This window comes from Pelecanus crispus, chromosome 5 (genome assembly GCF_030463565.1).
Source record: "Pelecanus crispus isolate bPelCri1 chromosome 5, bPelCri1.pri, whole genome shotgun sequence".
Taxonomy (NCBI): domain Eukaryota; kingdom Metazoa; phylum Chordata; class Aves; order Pelecaniformes; family Pelecanidae; genus Pelecanus; species Pelecanus crispus.
The window spans coordinates 55,219,635-55,238,257 of NC_134647.1; the positions used below are offsets into that span (position 1 = coordinate 55,219,635).

Here is an 18,623-nt window from a genome sequence, read left to right on the forward strand (position 1 = left end):
TCCCCTGTGTGCTGCCTGTTGGGCCCCGGTCCCAGTTTGGTGCCAAAGTCGGAGAGGAGAGGAAGGGTGCGTGCAAATCTCCACCGGGTGCCAGAGGATGGCACAGCTGGGGGCTCACGGGGGCCGCCGCAGCCCTTTCCGCCAGCGGGACGGGGTGGCCGGCTGGGGTCGGGGCTCTCGGGGGAGAGGGGCAGCATGGCGGTCTCGTGGGTTGGTGTGCGGGCCTGGGCGAAGCGTGGTCCTTGTACCCAAGGGTCCCAGCACCGAGGCCGGCTTGTCCACGGGCGGGGATGAGCCCACCCAGCCGCTCGAGCAGAGCGAGTGGGCAGCGGGGGCTGCAGGCTGCCGGGATGAGCCCGCGGATGCTGCCTGCAAGCTGCTGGCCTGTGCCGGTGCCCGGCAGGAGGCTCTGCCGGTGCCGGAGCGCGGAGGGGCCGCTGCCACCGCAGAAGGGGCAGCAGGGACCCCACCACCACGGGCTCCCGGGGCCCAGCCCTGCCTGCCCGCCCTCACCGGGAGGGGGCGTGGCCGCACGGCAAGGGGCGTGGCCTTTCCGCGGAGACTCCGCCCCCAGGCTCGGGGGTGGGACGCATGCGCACTGCGCCGGCCGTTACCTGTCAGCGGCGGCGGCGGCGGGCGGAGGAGAGGAGGCGGGGAGGGGACGGCGCGGCGGGATGGAGGGGCTCATCCCGCTCGTCAACCGGCTGCAGGACGCCTTCGCGGCGCTGGGCCAGAGCTGCCTGCTCGACCTGCCGCAGATTGCGGTGGTGGGTGGGCAGAGCGCCGGCAAGAGCTCCGTGCTGGAGAACTGCGTCTCCAGGTGAGGCGGTGGGGAAGACGCCCCCCTCCAGCGCCCCCCGCCCCGCCGGCTGCGCGCGCCATTCCCAACGGTTGTTCCCCCCGCTTCCAACCGTCGCCGCGCGCGCCCCCCTGCCGCCCCGCGCGCCCCCCTGCCGCCCCGCGCCCCTGTGGCAGCGGGGGGAGGCCGGTTGCGAGGGGGGGTGTAGGAAGCGGGCGGTCCCAGCTCCGCGCCGGCCGGGGGGGCTCGGTGGCCCCCCCCAACCCCCTGGTGCCGCGGGGGTGGCGAGGCGGGCCCTGGCACGGCGGCGTCCTTGATTTGCGCGCTGCGGGGAAGCCGCCGCAACTCCGGTGTGAGCGCGTTCATGTGCCCGGTGGGGGGGGTTAACCGCTGTCTCGGGGGAAAAAAAGGTGTTTGAAGCCCTAAATCCGAATTACGGTGGGGGTTCCGGGTCTGGTCGGCTAATGGTTCTTGTACCGTTGCTTACGCTTTGTGCTGTCCTAATGCGCATATCGGTTATTAGCATCTTTTCTAAGAATTACTGAAAGAAGCAGCCTAATGATTCAGGTGGCCCTTTCAACAGACAGACTACATCTCTGAGGCTCTCCCGAGGTAAACGTGAACTTCACGTGCTGTTTTACAAAGTTCCTGCTGCGTTTGCCGCAAATAGTGTGCGGGCTCCTGGAAGGAGGTGGTGTTTTCAGAGCGTAGCTGCAATTGTTACTCTGCATATAGGATCAAAAGTACTGTTGCATGTCAGTGACTGGGGAACTTTCATGCACAGAGATCTTTGTTAAAGGTAGTATTAAATGCTGTGTCTCTCCACAACCTGGCTATGTGTCAGGCTGCGATAGCTCTTGATATACAGTGTGGAAATACTATACAGTTGTTCTTTATCTCCGCTTCAGAATTTACTCTTACTGTGTTAAATGTCAGTTCTTCCTCTTCTTTCTACTTGAAGACTGTAGCTAACTACTGATGTTGACAGTACTGCCAGTCTCTCAAGTTTAGAAAGCAAGAGTGAGATCCTCAGAAATCGCTGTTGGCCATGAAATTATTACAGTTTTCTTTAAGCAAGTCTTTAAAAAGTATTTTTGTAGTAACCTTTTGACTTTTTGATCTGTGTGTCCATGAAGCTGTGCAAAACACATGTGCTGAGGAGGAAAAGCATCTTCATCTTTCTTGCCGCCAATAAGGATATTTTGGTCCCTGTGGCAAAGCCTTGTCTGGGGTGGCACCCACCTGGGATCGGGGCTGAGTGTGGTGGGCTGTGGGCTGATATCTTTCTCTGGATCCAGCTGCGCTGATGGAGGAGGTTACTGCTCCCAGATGCTCGTTGTTGCTCCCCTGCTAGAGGGATTTGCTCCATCTGATCCGCAGGTGGAGCTGTTCCTGTGAGTGCAGTGCACTCCTGCTCCTGCTGCCTGAAGGAGCCTGGCTAGAGCAAAAGGTGAAAATGAGCAGTTTGTGCTATCTGGCCCATTTGGACAAGAGGCTGGAACCAGCTGTGCAAGTGAGACATGGACATTTCTAGGAAGAATTATGAAGAAAAGCTAATGGCAATGACTTTTTTTCTCCCACATAGTTATTCACCATGCAGCCCGTGGACACAGCAAGAGAGTCTCTTCAGAGAAGGGCTTAGAGACTACTGTGAAGCACCAGGGTGTCTCTGTCACACGGGATCTGGAATTTGGATTCTTTCAACCTGGTCTCAGAGTTCCACATCATTGCTTTATGCAGTAACTTCTTGAAATACAGTATCAACTGATCTGTATGTAGTACATCCCTACTTGCAAGCTTGGAGCCTATTGCAAATGTGATGTTAAAATGCATTATGTCAAATTCCTTGAGACTTGAGCAACTATGTTTTACTTGTGCCTTTCCTCCAGACTGAGTATGTGTGGTCAGCAGATGTGTACTTGCTAAGCTCTGAGAACTTGATTGTGAACCCTTGGAACCAGATTAATAAATGTCCATGAGATTGGAAGAGCATTTTGCTTGTCAGATCAGCAAGCAAAACAGTCTATGGCTCTTTTTAGTAAGCCATAAGGACATTCCTGTTTTTACAGGATAATGAAGCTGCCTTCTACAAACAAGAAGTTTACTACATCTGCATCTGTCTTAATATGGCTTATAGAGGTAGCATGTCTTGTTGTAGAAACATGTTGCACTCATTTCTTTTTGTTAGCGGTACATTGCATGATGTGTGATTAACCACAAGGAGAACATTAACTAATAGTAACACAGCTTTGAAATTCACATGAAAATAAAATAGTCCTGGCATTGTTCTGAAGTTTGAGCATTAGTTCATGTTTTTCATTTGGCATTTTTGGTTTTGTTTTTTGTGGTGTTGTTGTGTGTGGGTGGGTTTTTTTAACCACATGAATCATTATCACTAGTAGATTTTGAACTCTTAGCCTTCAGAGAGACTTTCAAGATCTCCTGTCTTCAGGAACAGCTGTAATTGGTAAGAGGAAGGCATGCTGTCCTCCACGTGGAGGGCAGGGTCTTGCTACAAACACACTGTTGTTTGATAACCTGAGTATTTGGTAGTGGAGCTCTAGTGAGGTTAGTAAGGTGGTTCTTAACTCTAGGATCAGATTGTTAATTCTCTGCTACCTGTAGCCACTAGACCATTGTGCCTGTTTCAGTCCTTCATGGGATCTTTGGTTGTGCAAGGGTGACTTTTTTTTTTCCTGCTTGGACAGAGGAAACCGAGTTTCTAGCTTGCAGGTGGTATCAGAGTAGGAGCTTCTTTATAGAGCCTAACCACCCAGGAAACATGTTGGGCTGTGCTGCGTTACCCACCATCTAGTTTATGCATTGCCATAACTTTTCAGAAGGGTTGTGAGGGATCTGGCTTTGGCATAGTTCTGTGGGCTGACAGATGGTTCTGGAAGTGGGATCCAAGTCCTGTTATTTCTGAAGCTGCCAAATGACATGCATTCATCACTGTCCCCAAGGTAGCACCAAGCCTTGTTTAGGTGCACACAGCATCCTTAATTACTAACAACAGTCAGTGAATATGTTTGGATGAGGTTGCATGTTTGATCTGCATCAGCGCTGCTTTTGCATGAGGATGAATTCTGCATGTTTGCCTGCTCCAGGAACTGTGTGACACCCGGGACTACTGATGTCATTGTAGGTTGGCTTGGAACAAGGCTGGAGTGGGGCAGTGTCAAATCTGCCAATGTAGCCATTATTGTTACTATATGGATTAGCATCCCCTAAGGTATTTGGAGAGTTTGCTCTTCACTTACTGCTCCTCTGTGTGTAAGGAGACTGCTTCTTTTGGTAGTCGAGGACTGTGTTTGAAGGGTTTTCTCTCAGGAGTCTGGTTATATTTAGATGGAAAAAGAGATTCCAGAGAGCACCTGAGGACGACAGTCACTTCCATTTATGGGTTAGACCATCATATGTTCCTAACTGGAGCTCATGGCACTTGTTTGAGGAAATGGTATTGTCTGACGAGCAAATGTTCTTACTACCTGCTTGTCTTTGTAACAGAAGTAAACATGCCCTTAAAATACCGAGCCAGTGTTTGAAGCAAAGGATCTAGTGCAGTCTTCTGGTAGAAGTTGGTGGGAGAGAGATTCAAAAGTGCAAAGGGGAGTCAAACATTTAATACCAACAGATTGCCAGCGGGAGATAGGCACTTTGCCTGGTCTTATTCCTTTGCTACAGATGAGTACAGGACTGTGACCTTATGTTGTTTGTGCTTTTTAAACATCTTCCTTTTGATAAAAGGGTTACTTAAAAGAAAACTAAAGGCAGGAAGCAATCCCTGGAAACTGTATTTGGAGAGAAAGCATTTTCTATTATTTCATATATCCAAATGGGCTTTTAAGATAACTAAAGGCACAGATGGCAAGCTACCTTGTCAGGGCCTCTTTCTCCAGATTTGAATCAGAACCTGATTTTATTCTTACAAATAGCGAGAAATTAATAATCAGATTTCAAAGCTGAAAGCTCTTTACTTCCTTCCCTGCTTAATATAATGTAAACTGCATGTGGCCGAATAATTGTTTCATAAGAGATGTGAACTCTTGATTGTAAGCCTGTCAGTCATAATCAAACAAGCACTTCGTTTTAAGAGCCTGAGGTCTGGTTTTGTAATACAGTTTTACAGCTTTTTGATCTGAGATGCTTTTGATAATCTCACGGCCACTGCATGTTGTATAGCTATTTATTATGGCATATGTACTAATTTTTTTTTTTGTTATTTTTCAAATTACAATTCCTTGTGCACTCAGCTCATTCTTTTTTCCTGGAGATGGTGAGAAAGAGAGAAAGGACTTTAAATCTGGCTGTTGAAGCAGAGAATTTCTCCAAAGAAAGTAGGCACATACTCAGATTGCATGCTTCCTGGGGGAGATATAGTTAAAATTGATGCAGTTATTTTATTTTTTTAGTTACTAGTCATTGACAGAAAAACTTTTTTACAGAAAATTCTCCTCTTTTGTGAAACAGGCATGAAAAAGCTAAGCAGTCGGAGATACAAACTGAAATGTGTCGCTGTGTATTCCTTTTTTAATCTTAAGGATCTTCTGGAATTGAGAATCAGACACTCCTTTTCCTGACTAATTAAGTGATTATACAGCTGTATTGAGTGTATTAGTCTAGTTATCAAAATATTCTGGTGCACTGAAAGCAAGAATTGTTTCTGGGTATTCTATTGAATAGAAACAGCAGCAAATGAGACAGTGGCTCATTTAGGTTTCTTTCCCAAATATGTTTTTACATTTAGAGGCTGCAGAACAAACTTGGCCATTTAGATGGGATATAGATGGCCTAGTTTTGTCCTTAAATGTAACTCCGTTGTGGATTTTAAGCTCATTTTTATGTCAGGTCTTAAGAATTGAAATATGCAGAGTAAAGCAAATGTGTAGTTAAAAACAGACATGCAAACAAATATGCTGATTTTTTTTTTCCCCTCCACATGTAAAGTGTAAGTTTTCCTTTAAAACTACTTTGAGGATCCGTGTCTCATTTCTGGCATTTAAATTTTACTAGTTAAAAGATTTATTCTATTTTAAGAAAAGCTCTACTCTGTAATGAGGCATAGCGTAGGGAGCCCTGACCTATATTCTGGCATTTAAGTTCAGTGTATCAAGCAGTTTACAGAGATGCTAAATCAGTAAGTAACACCTTTGTAAAGCGTACCTGTGAGAATACATATACATATGGTCTTAATAGAACTTTGGCATACTATGTACAATCAGGGTATTGTAGTGGTTTAGTGAACACAAACTTAGTATTTGAAGTCTGAGACCTAGACTTCAGAAAAACCTTAAAACCTGGCAAAAAGCAACCCTGAAAAATACCTCAGTCTTGAGTGCCTTCTGAGAAATCTGTGCTACAAATTCAGTGGCAGTTGTTACTGGAGGTTCAATCCATCAAGGTACTGAAGGTGACTGCACACCTCTGATAGTTTTTAAAGGTAAATAGTCATATAGTGAGAGCTTTGTGTGGTTTTTTCTTTTCTTTTTTTTTTCAGACCATAGGTATCCACTTAACTTTATCTAAACCTTCCTGATTCTTTATAGAGACACTTCTGAAAATTCAGCAGATTCTCTGACTCTCTAGGCTCTTGTATAACGTTAGAAATCCTGATGCTCACTGCCTTCAGGAAGGAGCCCACACCTGGGATTTGGTAGTGTTGAAATCAGCAAATAGCAAGCACCTTTGTTGTGCTGTTTCTTGATGGGCATTGCTCCTGCTAATGTTTCAAGCTTACATTATTTGGCTTTGTAGATGAAATAGAAAACAAGTCTTTCCAGTTTAGATAAATAGATGTTAACAATATGATTGTTTGGACTTCACCTGTAAACATAGGGAGTGATGCTGCTATGGATTGCAGCAGAAAAGAGGTATGGACACTGTTCTCTTCTCTGCCACTGATTACTGCATGACCTCAAACTGGTTTTTAAACATCACCTGCATCTGTATCCACATGTATATGCCTCAAGTTTTTACTCTGTCCTAACTGTATGTAGGATTTGGGTTTTTATTCCTTTATTTTTAAGTTGCTTCTATTTCTAAAGGAAGAGGTTAGCATATATAATCTTAAAATCAGTGTGGGATAACTGTGACTGTAGTCTAAAACTTGCTGTTGTGCATTTCTCTGCTTGGTGTGATGGCTGCTTTAGATATCTATACAGCACCAGAACTGAGTATTGGATTCTGCTTTGAACAGCTGAGACGTAGCAGCGTTTCTTCTTCCCAAAAAGGGACCCTTGCTGGTGTTTAGTTTGTGCATCTAACAGCTTAGTCATTGAGAGAGATCGTGTTTGTGGTTTGCTATCCATCAGTTGATCAGTGGGCAAATTGATGATATTCTTTTAAGTATTCATGGGTTTCTTAAGCAATGTCTGCCTAGATTGCAAGCACTGAGGGGCAGAAGCCATTTTTTCTTTTTCTGTTTTTGTTTTGTTTTTTTAAACCATGCATTTCAAAATAAGGCCTTCTAGTAACAGAAGCCTGTGAACTCCCCTTATTTGCTGTGCTTGTGTCTAGTGGGTTACTGGGAATCCTTTTAATGCTGTATGTCTGCAGTGTAAACCCTGTAGTGTAAATATGCTGAGAACAGGAAATAAGCGTTATTTAACTGTGACCTTGCATCTTTTTCTTCAGCAAGTTGCATTGAGATGAACAAGGCAGCATTATTGAACTAGAGAGGAGCAAAATCCCATTTAACGGCATGCTGGGCTTTGATGTACTGCTAAGTACTGTTGTCTGTGATAGCCTCTGGGATGTAAAGGAGACTGTAGCTGTAGATAAGAGAGGTTTTCAACCGAAGTGTCTAGTGATAATGTCAGCTTTTGTAATTTGTACGTGGAAGTTATGCTTTTAATTCAATACCTAGCATAGTATTTCTGCATCCTAGTTCCTGTGCAAAATCACCAAGATTTCATTTTTCAGATATGCAGGGGATTTACTATTTGCTGTAATACTGCTAGATTTCCACCCTCATAGATGATATAATCAAAGCTAGATTAACCTTAAGCACTCGGTACTTTGTTTACTATGTACAGTGCAGATACCTAAAAATGTGCACACATATTCAGTGGTGCTTAGCTATAGAGGATGCTCTAAAATGGTCTGTAACTCACCTACAGAGAATAGGCAGGGCTCTGCATGGCAAGCACGAGAACAACTGTAAGACATCTCTAGCCTCTGCTGCATGACAGTGGATGAAATGGGCTGTGTTCCAGATCTGTTCAGCAGTCAAGCTGGAAACTGCTGAAGAAATTTTAGTATAATCCATCAGAGGCAGTGTTGTGCCCTTGCACGCTCACCTGATAGTTTGTTCAGGTGCTAAACAAATGTTGACAGAAGGTCCCCAATGTCTGTCAGATCTGGGAAATAGGCTGGAAAGCTTTAGGATTCTGGGCTGAGACCTCCAGCATTATGACTTTGTTAGTGTTCTGGGAAGTAGCAGCATAAAACACTGTTTTGGTCAGACTTTTAGTATAAAATTTTCTTATCGTAATAATTCAGTTTCTGGTGAGCAGAGAGATGGGAGATCATGGCTGATACTAAATTTCGATATTTAGCTAAACAGACTTTGCATTGTCATAGACGATATTAATTTGCACATACTACAGGCTCAAAGCAGGATAAATGGGCAGGTAAAAAAGGATAAAATGGCTAGGGAAGAGAAGTTGTTTGAGGGACTTGGATGACTTGTTTTGGAAACATCCTCCTTTCCCCCTTCCTTTTGTAGTTGTCTTTCTGTCTATAAATTCAGGCTGTCTTTACACTCCAGTTCCCACTGTGTATACATTTTGGAGGCAATAGAAGAATTGAATCCAGTTATATTCCAGCTCTGCAAAACAATCTGAAATGGCTTGTATTGTACCAAGAAAGGTAATTGTACAGTTTGATATCTTGTCCACCACAAAAGAGAGAAATGTATTTTCACAGTGCTTCTGAAGAGGCAAAGTTTTTTGGACTTGACTAGGATGTGGCATAGCTGATTGTATGCTATACCACTGTTTAAACAGTCTGTATTGATGGATCTGAGTTCAGGACAGTGTGGTTTGGGAGGAAGGGCAGGAGCTTATTTTGTCTGGGTTTTTGATGACAGCATTGAAATTTGCAATATCTAAAGTTTTGTCAGGACGGAGTATCCAGAGGTGAATTATTTGCTAAATGCAAGTAATTACATAGTAGTTAGCTTCATGTAGCAGATACGCCTGCGGTGTTGGGGACATGTTGTTTTCTTTCTGGTCCTTGCAATCAGATTTTTTTTTTAGTTTATATCTGATTATATTATAGAGGAAACCTTTTTACTCAAATCTTTTCTGAAGAATCATTATTAATAGTATTTGGCAGCTCTGTGTGATAAAAAGACCTCCTGTCCATTTAGAGAACTGACAACAAATTAAAGTGAGTAAAGAATTTTTTGTTGTTCGTTTCTTGTGTTGAGATACAAAATCTTGCTGCATTAGTATTCATCCTGAGAATGGATGGGCTTTTATGCACCAACATCCTATGCAAATTAGTCCTTTCCTAAGAGTAGACATCTCTGATTAGGCAGAATACAGTTGTCCTGCAAAGTCTGTTTTATTCTTTTTGACACAAAAATTCTGAGAATTGTTGGGGGTTTTTTTGTGTTTTGTGGTTTCTTCCCCTCCCACCCCCCACTTGGAATTGATAGAGAGCACCGTTGGGCAGGAAATAGCAGAAGCTTTTGTAAAATCTTAGAAGAGGAAGAGGAAAAAGGGCATTTTCACAAATGGAATTAGGATGATGCAGCAAAGTTTGGGACGCCTGCCAGGGAGGACAGATGCATCGTGCATACAGTGGCTCACCGACGAGATTGCACATTGGCAGCTTCCTGATCTGTTAGTACAGCAAGCCTACAGCCTGAGCATAATCACTGCAAACAGAGCACTGTTCATCTTACCACCCTGTGTTTTTGCCTGGGAAGTTTTCATAGCTGTGTATGGCAAGTTTTCAATCCTGTAAACATTATTGAGACTTTAAAACTTTCTATCATGTAAAAGGTTTTTTTTTTTTTTTCCCTTAATATTAGGAAGTGCATTTTCATTCCTTGCCTCAGTGAACAGGCTTGCTGTCCTCTCTGCAGAAATGCAATGTGAGGTACTCTCACTGCTGTCAAAATACAACATTAGATTTGGGGTTTGAATAATGGTCTGTGCCTTCTTAGACTTCTCTTCAAATGTCCCCTACTTTGGAGAACCTGTTGACTCCAGTCATGTTTAATGGAAGACTTCACCACTGGGACTAGAGTAATTTTTGGCACTGATTTCCTCATAGCCCTATAATGTTTACTTTAATGGAGGAGATATAATGATTTCTGGCTGCTTGATGAGCAGAAATGCTGCTCCTGCTACTTAAAGAAAGCATCTTGCAGATACAAGAGAAGTATAATGACTGTGTTTTTTAAGCCTGCTCTGTCTCCAGTCTTCTCCATGAAGAGGAAATCTCAAGCTTTGTTTTCTTGCCTTAGTGGTGCCTAAGCATTGTCACTAAACTTAGTTGCTATGGAGGTGTCCAGCTAGTATGACTGAAATCTCTTGCCATCCTATTTGAAGTTCTTCAAGGCCTTTTCAAAAATACCTTATTTCTCACCTTTGAAGTCAAAGCTTATCATATTCCCATGGTTAGGTCTGTTTGGGTGGATTTTTTTATACCATTCCCCTCTGGATTTTTGTATAGCTGGTCTCAACTCCATAAAGGAATGGGGGAAGGGAGACCCAAAGAGACATTTTAGGCTGCTAGGTTGTAGTGCTGTGTAAGTGTTTCAAGATTTCTTTTTTTATTATTCTTGATTCAACTTGTGTGCTTATCTGAAAGTGATGGATAGGATAACTGAGGGGTCCTTGCTTTGGCTATTCAGTTCCAGTAGTTCAGCAATGGTGATGAAGGACACCACTGGGTTAGAAAATGGCTTCTCAAAGACACCAAGTTTATCCACCCTGCTTGAAAGGAAGAGATAGTTAACAGCCCTAAGATGTCTGGATACTCAGTTTTTTCACCCTTAAAGACACGTCCAAACTGCATGGGCTACAATGTGTCATTACTACTCCTGTTTTGATTCAGCAGGTTAATTAAAATGATCTCTCACTTGAAGAAAGATTTACCTTGAAAGAATGGTTACTGCAGACTGAGACCAAACTTCATTAGAGAACTTGAACTAAGCACTGAAGTGTCATGATAAGGATGCCAGCACCTATGCTGGGTGGCTTACAAAAAACCCTGGAAAGACTGGTATTGAGCTTTAGGAGCTAATATATCCAAGATCACTAAAAATCCACAGCCTCTTAATATTTTTAGCTTGCCTAGTAGGCCTAATTGAGATAGGTATCATTGGTCTTCAAGAAAGAAGATTAATTGTTTTGTACATCTTCATGTAAGCCCCATTATGTTAGGTGGAGATTTTGCAGCCATTGAATAAAGCTGTGGGAGACTCTCTTGATTGACAGACATTGTGCCAAAACAAAAAGCATTTACTCTTCTGTAAGTAATGAAAGGAGGTGAGGGATCAAGTGGTGACTGATAATAAGAATTGGTCTCTGTACTTTGAGCTAACAAGGAAGAGCGTATATAGCCAAATACCAGTGTGATGTAGAAAGTGATGTATACTGCTGTGTTATTGGGAAGAAAAAAAAAATGGTATGTGGTTGACAATGTCAAAGCACAACAGATATAGTGCCTTAAAGCTTTTGTGACTTCTTGAAAATGTGTCCCGGGGTTATCTTTTTACTGTCATTTGGAGGGTAGAGGAATTGTGCTTCCAAAGCCACTAAGGAAGAATACAGTGATGTCTAGTGTCAGTGACGACAAACCTCCTCTGAGAAAGGACTTCACTCAACATTACAAATTTAATTCCTAAGAAAGCCTCTGCTTAAATGCAAAGTACACTTCCCATTGCTTGGACGTACCTTGCTTTGTAATGAACAAAAGTGTGTGAAGGATCTACTGCTGGGTCTTCTGTGGTGTTGGTGAGTGCAGGAGCAGGCGAGATAGAAAAAACATGTCTGCCACGTCTGCCAATAGGTCTTCAGATGTATATTTTTAGCATTAAGAGTTCTTAAGTTATAAATTAACTGGTTTTGGATTATGGGTTTTAGAAAATGAACCTGAGGAAAGAAGTTAGAAATTATTGATGTTTCTCATCTGTAGGCTTACACTGGACCATGCTTTTCCCCGTTTTGTTCGTTTGTAGCACTTTGCTTTGAGGCTAAATATGATAAATGCAAGAAAATGAAAGCCTTTTGTAGTACTTCTGTACAGTGTGCATTTGCCACAGAGCTGGGGGATGCTTGGCTGTATAGGCATGTGTAGGTGTTCACAGTGAAACAGTGTGTTCTTTTGCACGAGATATGGCCATTCAGCAGCCAGTATGGGCTACTGGTGTGCCAGGCTGGAGTTGTATAAAACAATAAACACTGTGTTGGAAAAAAGCCCAGGAAAACTGTTGACTTTTGGCATAATTGCTTCCTATTGCAATTGAAGCTGCGTTGCAGTCCTTGGCAAATGTTGGGAATAAAGGCCTTTGTGGAATGCTACCGCAGCAGTGTTGTTCATATGAGCAGCCCGTGGAATATGGCCTTTCTGCATTTGAGGGAAGGTTAGTGGAAAAACTTTTATAAGTAACATTACCAATGTTGTTTGGCAAAATAGAATAGATTTCGATGGGTCGTTTGTGCTCTTCTGTAGGAGAATTCTGGCTCTTGCCCTGAGCCTGTCTTGTTTCTACCCTTTGTGAAAAATGTGGATGCTTTTTTGGAGGTACTTCTGATTTTTTTGACAATTCATCACTATCAGTTTTACTTGTTCCTAGCTGTTTAATTAATGCAGGTACTGTCTAATCATTGACATTTTCCTCCATGATTTGATTTTCTGGATTTCCCCCTATGTTTTATATGAATTAATTATATTGGTATTAATGTAAATTATTCACCATTTATCCTGTATAATACTGACCATGCAACTGATCAAAGCGCAGAACATTTCTCAGTACTATACCGGCAAAGTAAAGCAGATTTAAGTTACTCTTTTGAAACCATGATTAAGTTTTAAGTGGCGATGTATCATCGCTCTTCACACAAACTGGGGATTCTTCTGTTTTGTCTTCCTACCCCCCTGCCTTTTTTTAACTTAGTAAATACTGCTAGTATGCTAGAGAGCTCCTAAATGAAAACTCTTTCCCTACCTGATAATCCCCCTGGAACACATATGTTTATATTTTGTTTGTTTGATATGTGTTCTTTTCTTTTGTAAGCTGTAGTCCTACATTATAATGAGACAACATCACTGAAGGACCCCCTGTCTAGTTTGCTTTTCAGCATTTCACTATGGTTTCTACCCTTTCTGAAATTTGGAAGAGTGTTCCCATCTCTTCCATGGGACTCTTCCCATTAATGATTTGTCTAATTACTTTTTCAGCTTATTTGCTTTCTGAGTGTCAGTCAGAGAGGGTGGTATGATAAAGGAAAGACAGTATACAGACACATGAACTTTCTTTTTTTTTTTTTTTTTCCTTATAGTAAAGTTGTCTACTGTAGCAAAGATCAGACCCCTAACTATCTTGTTATTATAAACTGCTAAGGTGTTGGTATGGCCATTGGTAACTTCTTTCACCATCCTGTGACGTAAGTTTTTGAGACCTGGGTTTTAGAAGGTCAAATTCAAATGAATATCTGTTACCTTTACATATTAAACAAACGTTTTAGTAGACACACTTGTGTCCTGGTTTCAGCTGGGATAGAGTTAATTTTCTTCCTAGTAGCTGGCATAGTGCTGTGTTTTGGATTTAGGATGAAAATAATGTTGATAACACACTGATGTTTTAGTTGTTGCTAAGTACTGCTTATGCTAGTCAAGGACTTTTCAGCTTCCCATGCTCTGCCAGGTGCGTAAGAAACTGGGAGGGGGTGCAGCCAGAATAGTTGATCCAAACTGACCAAAGGGCTACTCCATACCATATGACGTCATGCTCAGTATAGAAACTGGGCGGAGTTGGCCAGGGGGAAGTGATCGTGGCTCGGGAACTGGCTGGGTATCGGTCGGTGGGTGGTGAGCAATTGCATTGTGCATCACTTGCTTTGTATATTATTATTACTATTATTATTATATTGTTGCTATTATTACTACTACTATTTTATTTTATTTCAATTATTAAACTGTTCTTATCTCAACCCAGGAGTGTTTCTCTCTCTTCTGATTCTCTCCCCCATCCCACTGGGACAGGGGGAGTGAGCAAGCGGCTGCATGGTGCTTAGTTGCTGGCTGGGGTTAAACCACGACAACTTGTCCAGCTGGCTGATACTGGAAATGAGCTGTATTAGAGAGTGAAGACAATATAGTTTATGTGGTGCAGTAAGACATGAGTAATTTCATAGTTTTTAGAGTAAAAATTATGTGGCCCTGATAATATTTTGCTGTTGAAAATATTTAATGGTATACTAACAGATGAGTGCATTCTAAGGTTGAAGAGTTATTGAAGTGATGTTCTGGAATACATGGCTTCTTGCATTTTATTTGCCTTTGATATATTCAGTACTAGCTAGGCATCACTGGACAGGCTGTGCTGCCGGTCTCCCAAACTGTCATGTCATAGCAGTATTGCTGCTGAGCTAGTATAGCTGTTGTCAGCAGGGTACCTTTTGCTGAAAATATTCTGAGAATAAAGATGTAAAAGCAGTTTGATTTTTAATGTAGGATGCATGTCTTTTAAAGGAGCACATCTTTCATTCCCACTTTATTCTTGCACAGTGTGTTTCATTCTGGTTTCCTGCACCTTGTTATCGTCAAGTGGTTTTGTAGTTGTGCACACAGGTACACAGGCTCACTTCCCTCACCGCAGAAGACAGCCTTTTCTTTCCCTTGTCTGTGTCTTTGTGCACAGATTCTCAGGCATGTCCTTTTTTCTAGATGGATTTCTTTGCAGCTGCTTCCACGCTGATGTGATTTTTCTCCCAGGTCTCACTAAACATATCTGTACACACTGACCAAAAGGTTTGGAAAAGCAACTATCTCAAACCCGTCCTTTAAAGAATGTTAAGCGTGCCACCAGGACATTGAGGGGCATCATCCTTTTGGTCAGAAAGAACCTTTGTAACGCGGCTGTGTTCAGAGCTATTGTATTTCTTGCCACTGAAGCTTTGCTTTTTCTTTTTTTTTTTTTTCTTTTTTAAGAAATATTTTATTAGGTAGATGTTTTAGGGAAAAATGAGTGTCTGGGGCCATTCCTAATACACTGTTGGTTTTTTTTCAGCACCACTAACAAACACTGTGTAGAAAGCTTTCCATATCAAGGGGAGGGGGGGAAGACCTGCATCCTGTCTTGTGGATGTCAAAGTAGGTATTTCTGCAGAAGCAGTTGTACAGTATTTAATCTGATTCCCTTGCTGCTAGAACTGTGAAATGGTACTATGTTGCTTTTCCTAAAAAAGTGCAAGTTATGTCTCAGATTTCACTTGCACTTCTGCATGTGTTTAAAGAACAGTCTTTTGCAAGAAATAGACTCTAGGTATTTATTTGTAACATGTGATTCGGGCTGCACAGAGAAAGTGCATAGACGCCATTGCCTTGTAGCTGAAGCTGAAATTTCAAATGTTTAAAAAAAAAAAAAAAAAAAAATTCCGTGTCCCTGTGAAGGCAGATTTATTAAGTGAAGTCGATGTTTTTTCCATAGAGGTGAAATACGCATTCAGCAGTTAAGTGGGGGGGAGTTTTCTCCTGAACTCTCCCCATGAACCCCTTTTTATCCTCGTTCTTTATGTTTTCCTCTTCAAACTGTACATCTGAAGCAGATGTCCCTCTGCTGCACACTGTTTAGCTGGTTATGTGATCAAGACAGCTCACCCTCTCACCAAGCAGGAACCTCTATCTGCTGATGATTGCTTGAACAGATGATGGGCTTTTCGATGATAATTCAGTTTGTTAGAGAGGGTTATCAAATGCCATCTATTTTGGACAGGTCAAGAAAACGTTCTGAAGGAAAACTGTTGTCTAACATTTCTTTCTAATTTTGCTGTTGAGGGAAGGTCAGTATTGTATAACTAGGAGTTGCATTAACGCAGTGTTCTTTATCTCTGAATGTGTTTAGTCTGAGGCAGAAAATCAATAAGTCTTTTCAGCCTTTGACTCCCTGAAGAAGGATTTTACTGCCTCATGTGGTGCTGTAGAGGACCCTAGTTTGTTTTGTGTGATCGGTTTGTCCTGAATGGCAACTCCTTTTAGCTTCTTGATGGAAAAATGATTTATTTATTTATTTAAAATAAGATCTGAAATGCTTGAAAAACCAAGTACAAAACTGTCATCTCAATAGGTGTTTACCACATCCCGGGGTACTGTAATTTCAGTGCATACAGAGAAATTAATATGTTTCTATTAAAATTTTCTCCTCTTCCCCATGAGAAAATACCAGTAGATGGCACTTCACTGAGGCACAGGTTTCTCTCCATTGGTAGGTATTGAAATTGTAATAGGCCTTTTGAAGGCCTTTAGAATCTCTCTAAGCTAGTTCTTGTATCCTGTTGCTGTCTCAAGTGCTGTAAAACGTCACAGCAGATATAAATCAGTATGCATGATGTTTTTGCGTTATCTTTGTTTTAGAGATTACTTGAATTCCTAATTAATTGTACTTTTGCCTGCAAATCTGTATTTGAGTATCGAAGTTAATGAGAGCTAGCTTGTGTTTGAACAGCCTCCTCTTTATACGGTGTGCTTTAGCTTTAGGTTGCAGAGTAATCACACTGTAAGCACCATACATTAACAGGTACTGAGAAAATGAGACTTTATTTTTATATATAAATTAACGTTGTTTGATTCAAAATGCTGAGGACTTCTAAAGTGGTGTTGGGCACAGCTGACAGCCAGTCTTGTTCCTCAGAGCCTTAGAACTGTTTGCTTATGTGACTTTTTTTTTTTTTGTGTCTAAATGTTAGGTTAGGAATGAACTCTTCAGAGCTTGTATCGTGGGTAAAGTTGCCATATTTCTTTTCTGCAGGCTGTGAAACTTTGTTACCTTGTTGGTGCTTGTGGAAATGGGTTCATTGTTGTTGCATTCCTGAGCCTGTCTTGACCTGGGACTCCTTGGACCTGATATCCTCCAATTTGCACAACTAATATCCTGAAGTTTCATGAAATATTTGTGTTTTATTTTTCATAGATGTACTCTCTAGGCTTGTTTTAAACCTTGTAGGTTTGTGTGCTGCCTTAAAGGAACTGCTAAAATCAGGCACCTGTTAAGTAGCACAAGGTCAGTATGAAGATACGCAATGATTATAGGTAAGATGTGGTTTCTCAAGTGGCTTGAGCAGACCCATCTAAGCAGTTCTGTCTAAAGGGCTGACAGGGCTGTATCTGTCTTCCTTTGACTTTTTTGTCCTTCTCCCCACCCATCCCAAACACACTGCACATTACTGCCTCGCCCTTTATACTGGCACTAGCACATGTGACAACACAGTCACCCAGATAAGCTCTGCGATTTGACTGAAAATTCATGCCCTACCTATTTGCTGCACTGCTTTTCACCTGAGCTGGAGAGGTGAGTTAGCAATGCTGCTAAGGCAGGCAAGAAGGTGATTCAGCATCCCTGCTAAGGCAGGAAAAAGGAGGTGATTTTGATGAGCTTAAGCTGCTGTGAAACTGTCTGTCTGTCTCTGAATTTTATTACTCTGAAGATGCTTATTTGAAGGGAGCGCTCTTCAAAGCCCCTCGCTGAACCTTATCTCAAGGTTTGTAAGAGTTTAATAGGTATGGCAGCTGGGGAAGACCCTGGAAAAAAATGTCTGTTGTTTTGCTTTGGGTTTCTGGTCATTGGTTTTGTAGATAACAATTGGTTCAAAGTTTTTCTAGGGTTTCATTTGCATAGGGAGCCTCCCTGTCTTTGGAGGCATGGAAAGGATCATGGGGATACATAATGATATGACAGAGTTGCTGTCTTTGCTTCACTGCTTGCTTTCTGGTCCAAGGACACTCACTCCTGCTGTCCCCAGAGTACTTCTAGGGTTCAGCTTTCACTCAAAAACTTCTGGGCCGATATGTTGCTGGAAAAGTTATTTGGTGATTTGAACTGGCAGAAGTATGTGAAAGAGTAGGTGCAGAGTGCTGGCAGTTTGGTTTGGCCAGAGCTTTGGTGTGGTGTGTGAGAGTGCCTGTATTCATATGCCCATATTCTCTCCAAATCAAGTACAGGGGGAGGACACGCTTATTTAGAGAGCCCAATAAATGTGAGGATGGTGTCAGGTACTCTTACTATGCAAGGTGAGTTTTGAAATGTTATATATGATGGTCATGAAGAAAGAGAATTCGTAATGCCTTGAGACAGTAACTTAGTTTTAATATGTATTTGTCTAATGACCTACTGCTATCTCAAACCAAAATTAACAGCCCTACTTTATAGTAGTATTTGATGTAAATCCATCCTCACCAACTTCCCATTTTCATTGCAGCTGAAGATACAGAGGAGGTTCCAAATCAGTCCAATATCTTATGTAACTGGACAGTGCTTTCTGGGTAGTAACTATTTTTCTTAATGTTTCCAGGGATTTTCTTCCACGAGGTTCTGGAATTGTAACAAGACGACCATTGGTCTTGCAACTCATCACTGCCAAAACAGGTAACCTATCTCTCTTTCTGGTTCAATGCCTGGACAAAGTGCTGATGTACTTCAACAGGAGGAAAAAAAATTCTAGGAAAACTTAAGCAGCGTGAAGAAAGGTGCAACTAGACTGTCTGGAACAAACGCCTGCTGCTTCAAAACTGTATGATCAAGACCGACTAATCTCATTGTTCTATCTGGGAAAACAGTAAAATCTAAATCTTAGAGCACATAGTAAAT

General features: G+C 42.1%; 1 protein-coding gene across 4 annotated transcripts in view; it reads left to right on the forward strand.

Moving 5' to 3' along the window:
• Positions 1-674: 674 nt before the first annotated feature.
• The window catches only part of DNM3 (dynamin 3), a 186,002-nt gene continuing 168,053 nt past the window's right edge, over positions 675-18,623 (forward strand). For all 4 annotated transcript variants that reach the window (XM_075710288.1, XM_075710285.1, XM_075710287.1 and 1 more), the window contains exons 1-2: positions 675-820; positions 18,328-18,401. In XM_075710288.1, coding sequence (XP_075566403.1) covers positions 675-820; positions 18,328-18,401 — 220 coding nt within the window. The remainder of the gene's footprint in view (positions 821-18,327; positions 18,402-18,623) is intronic.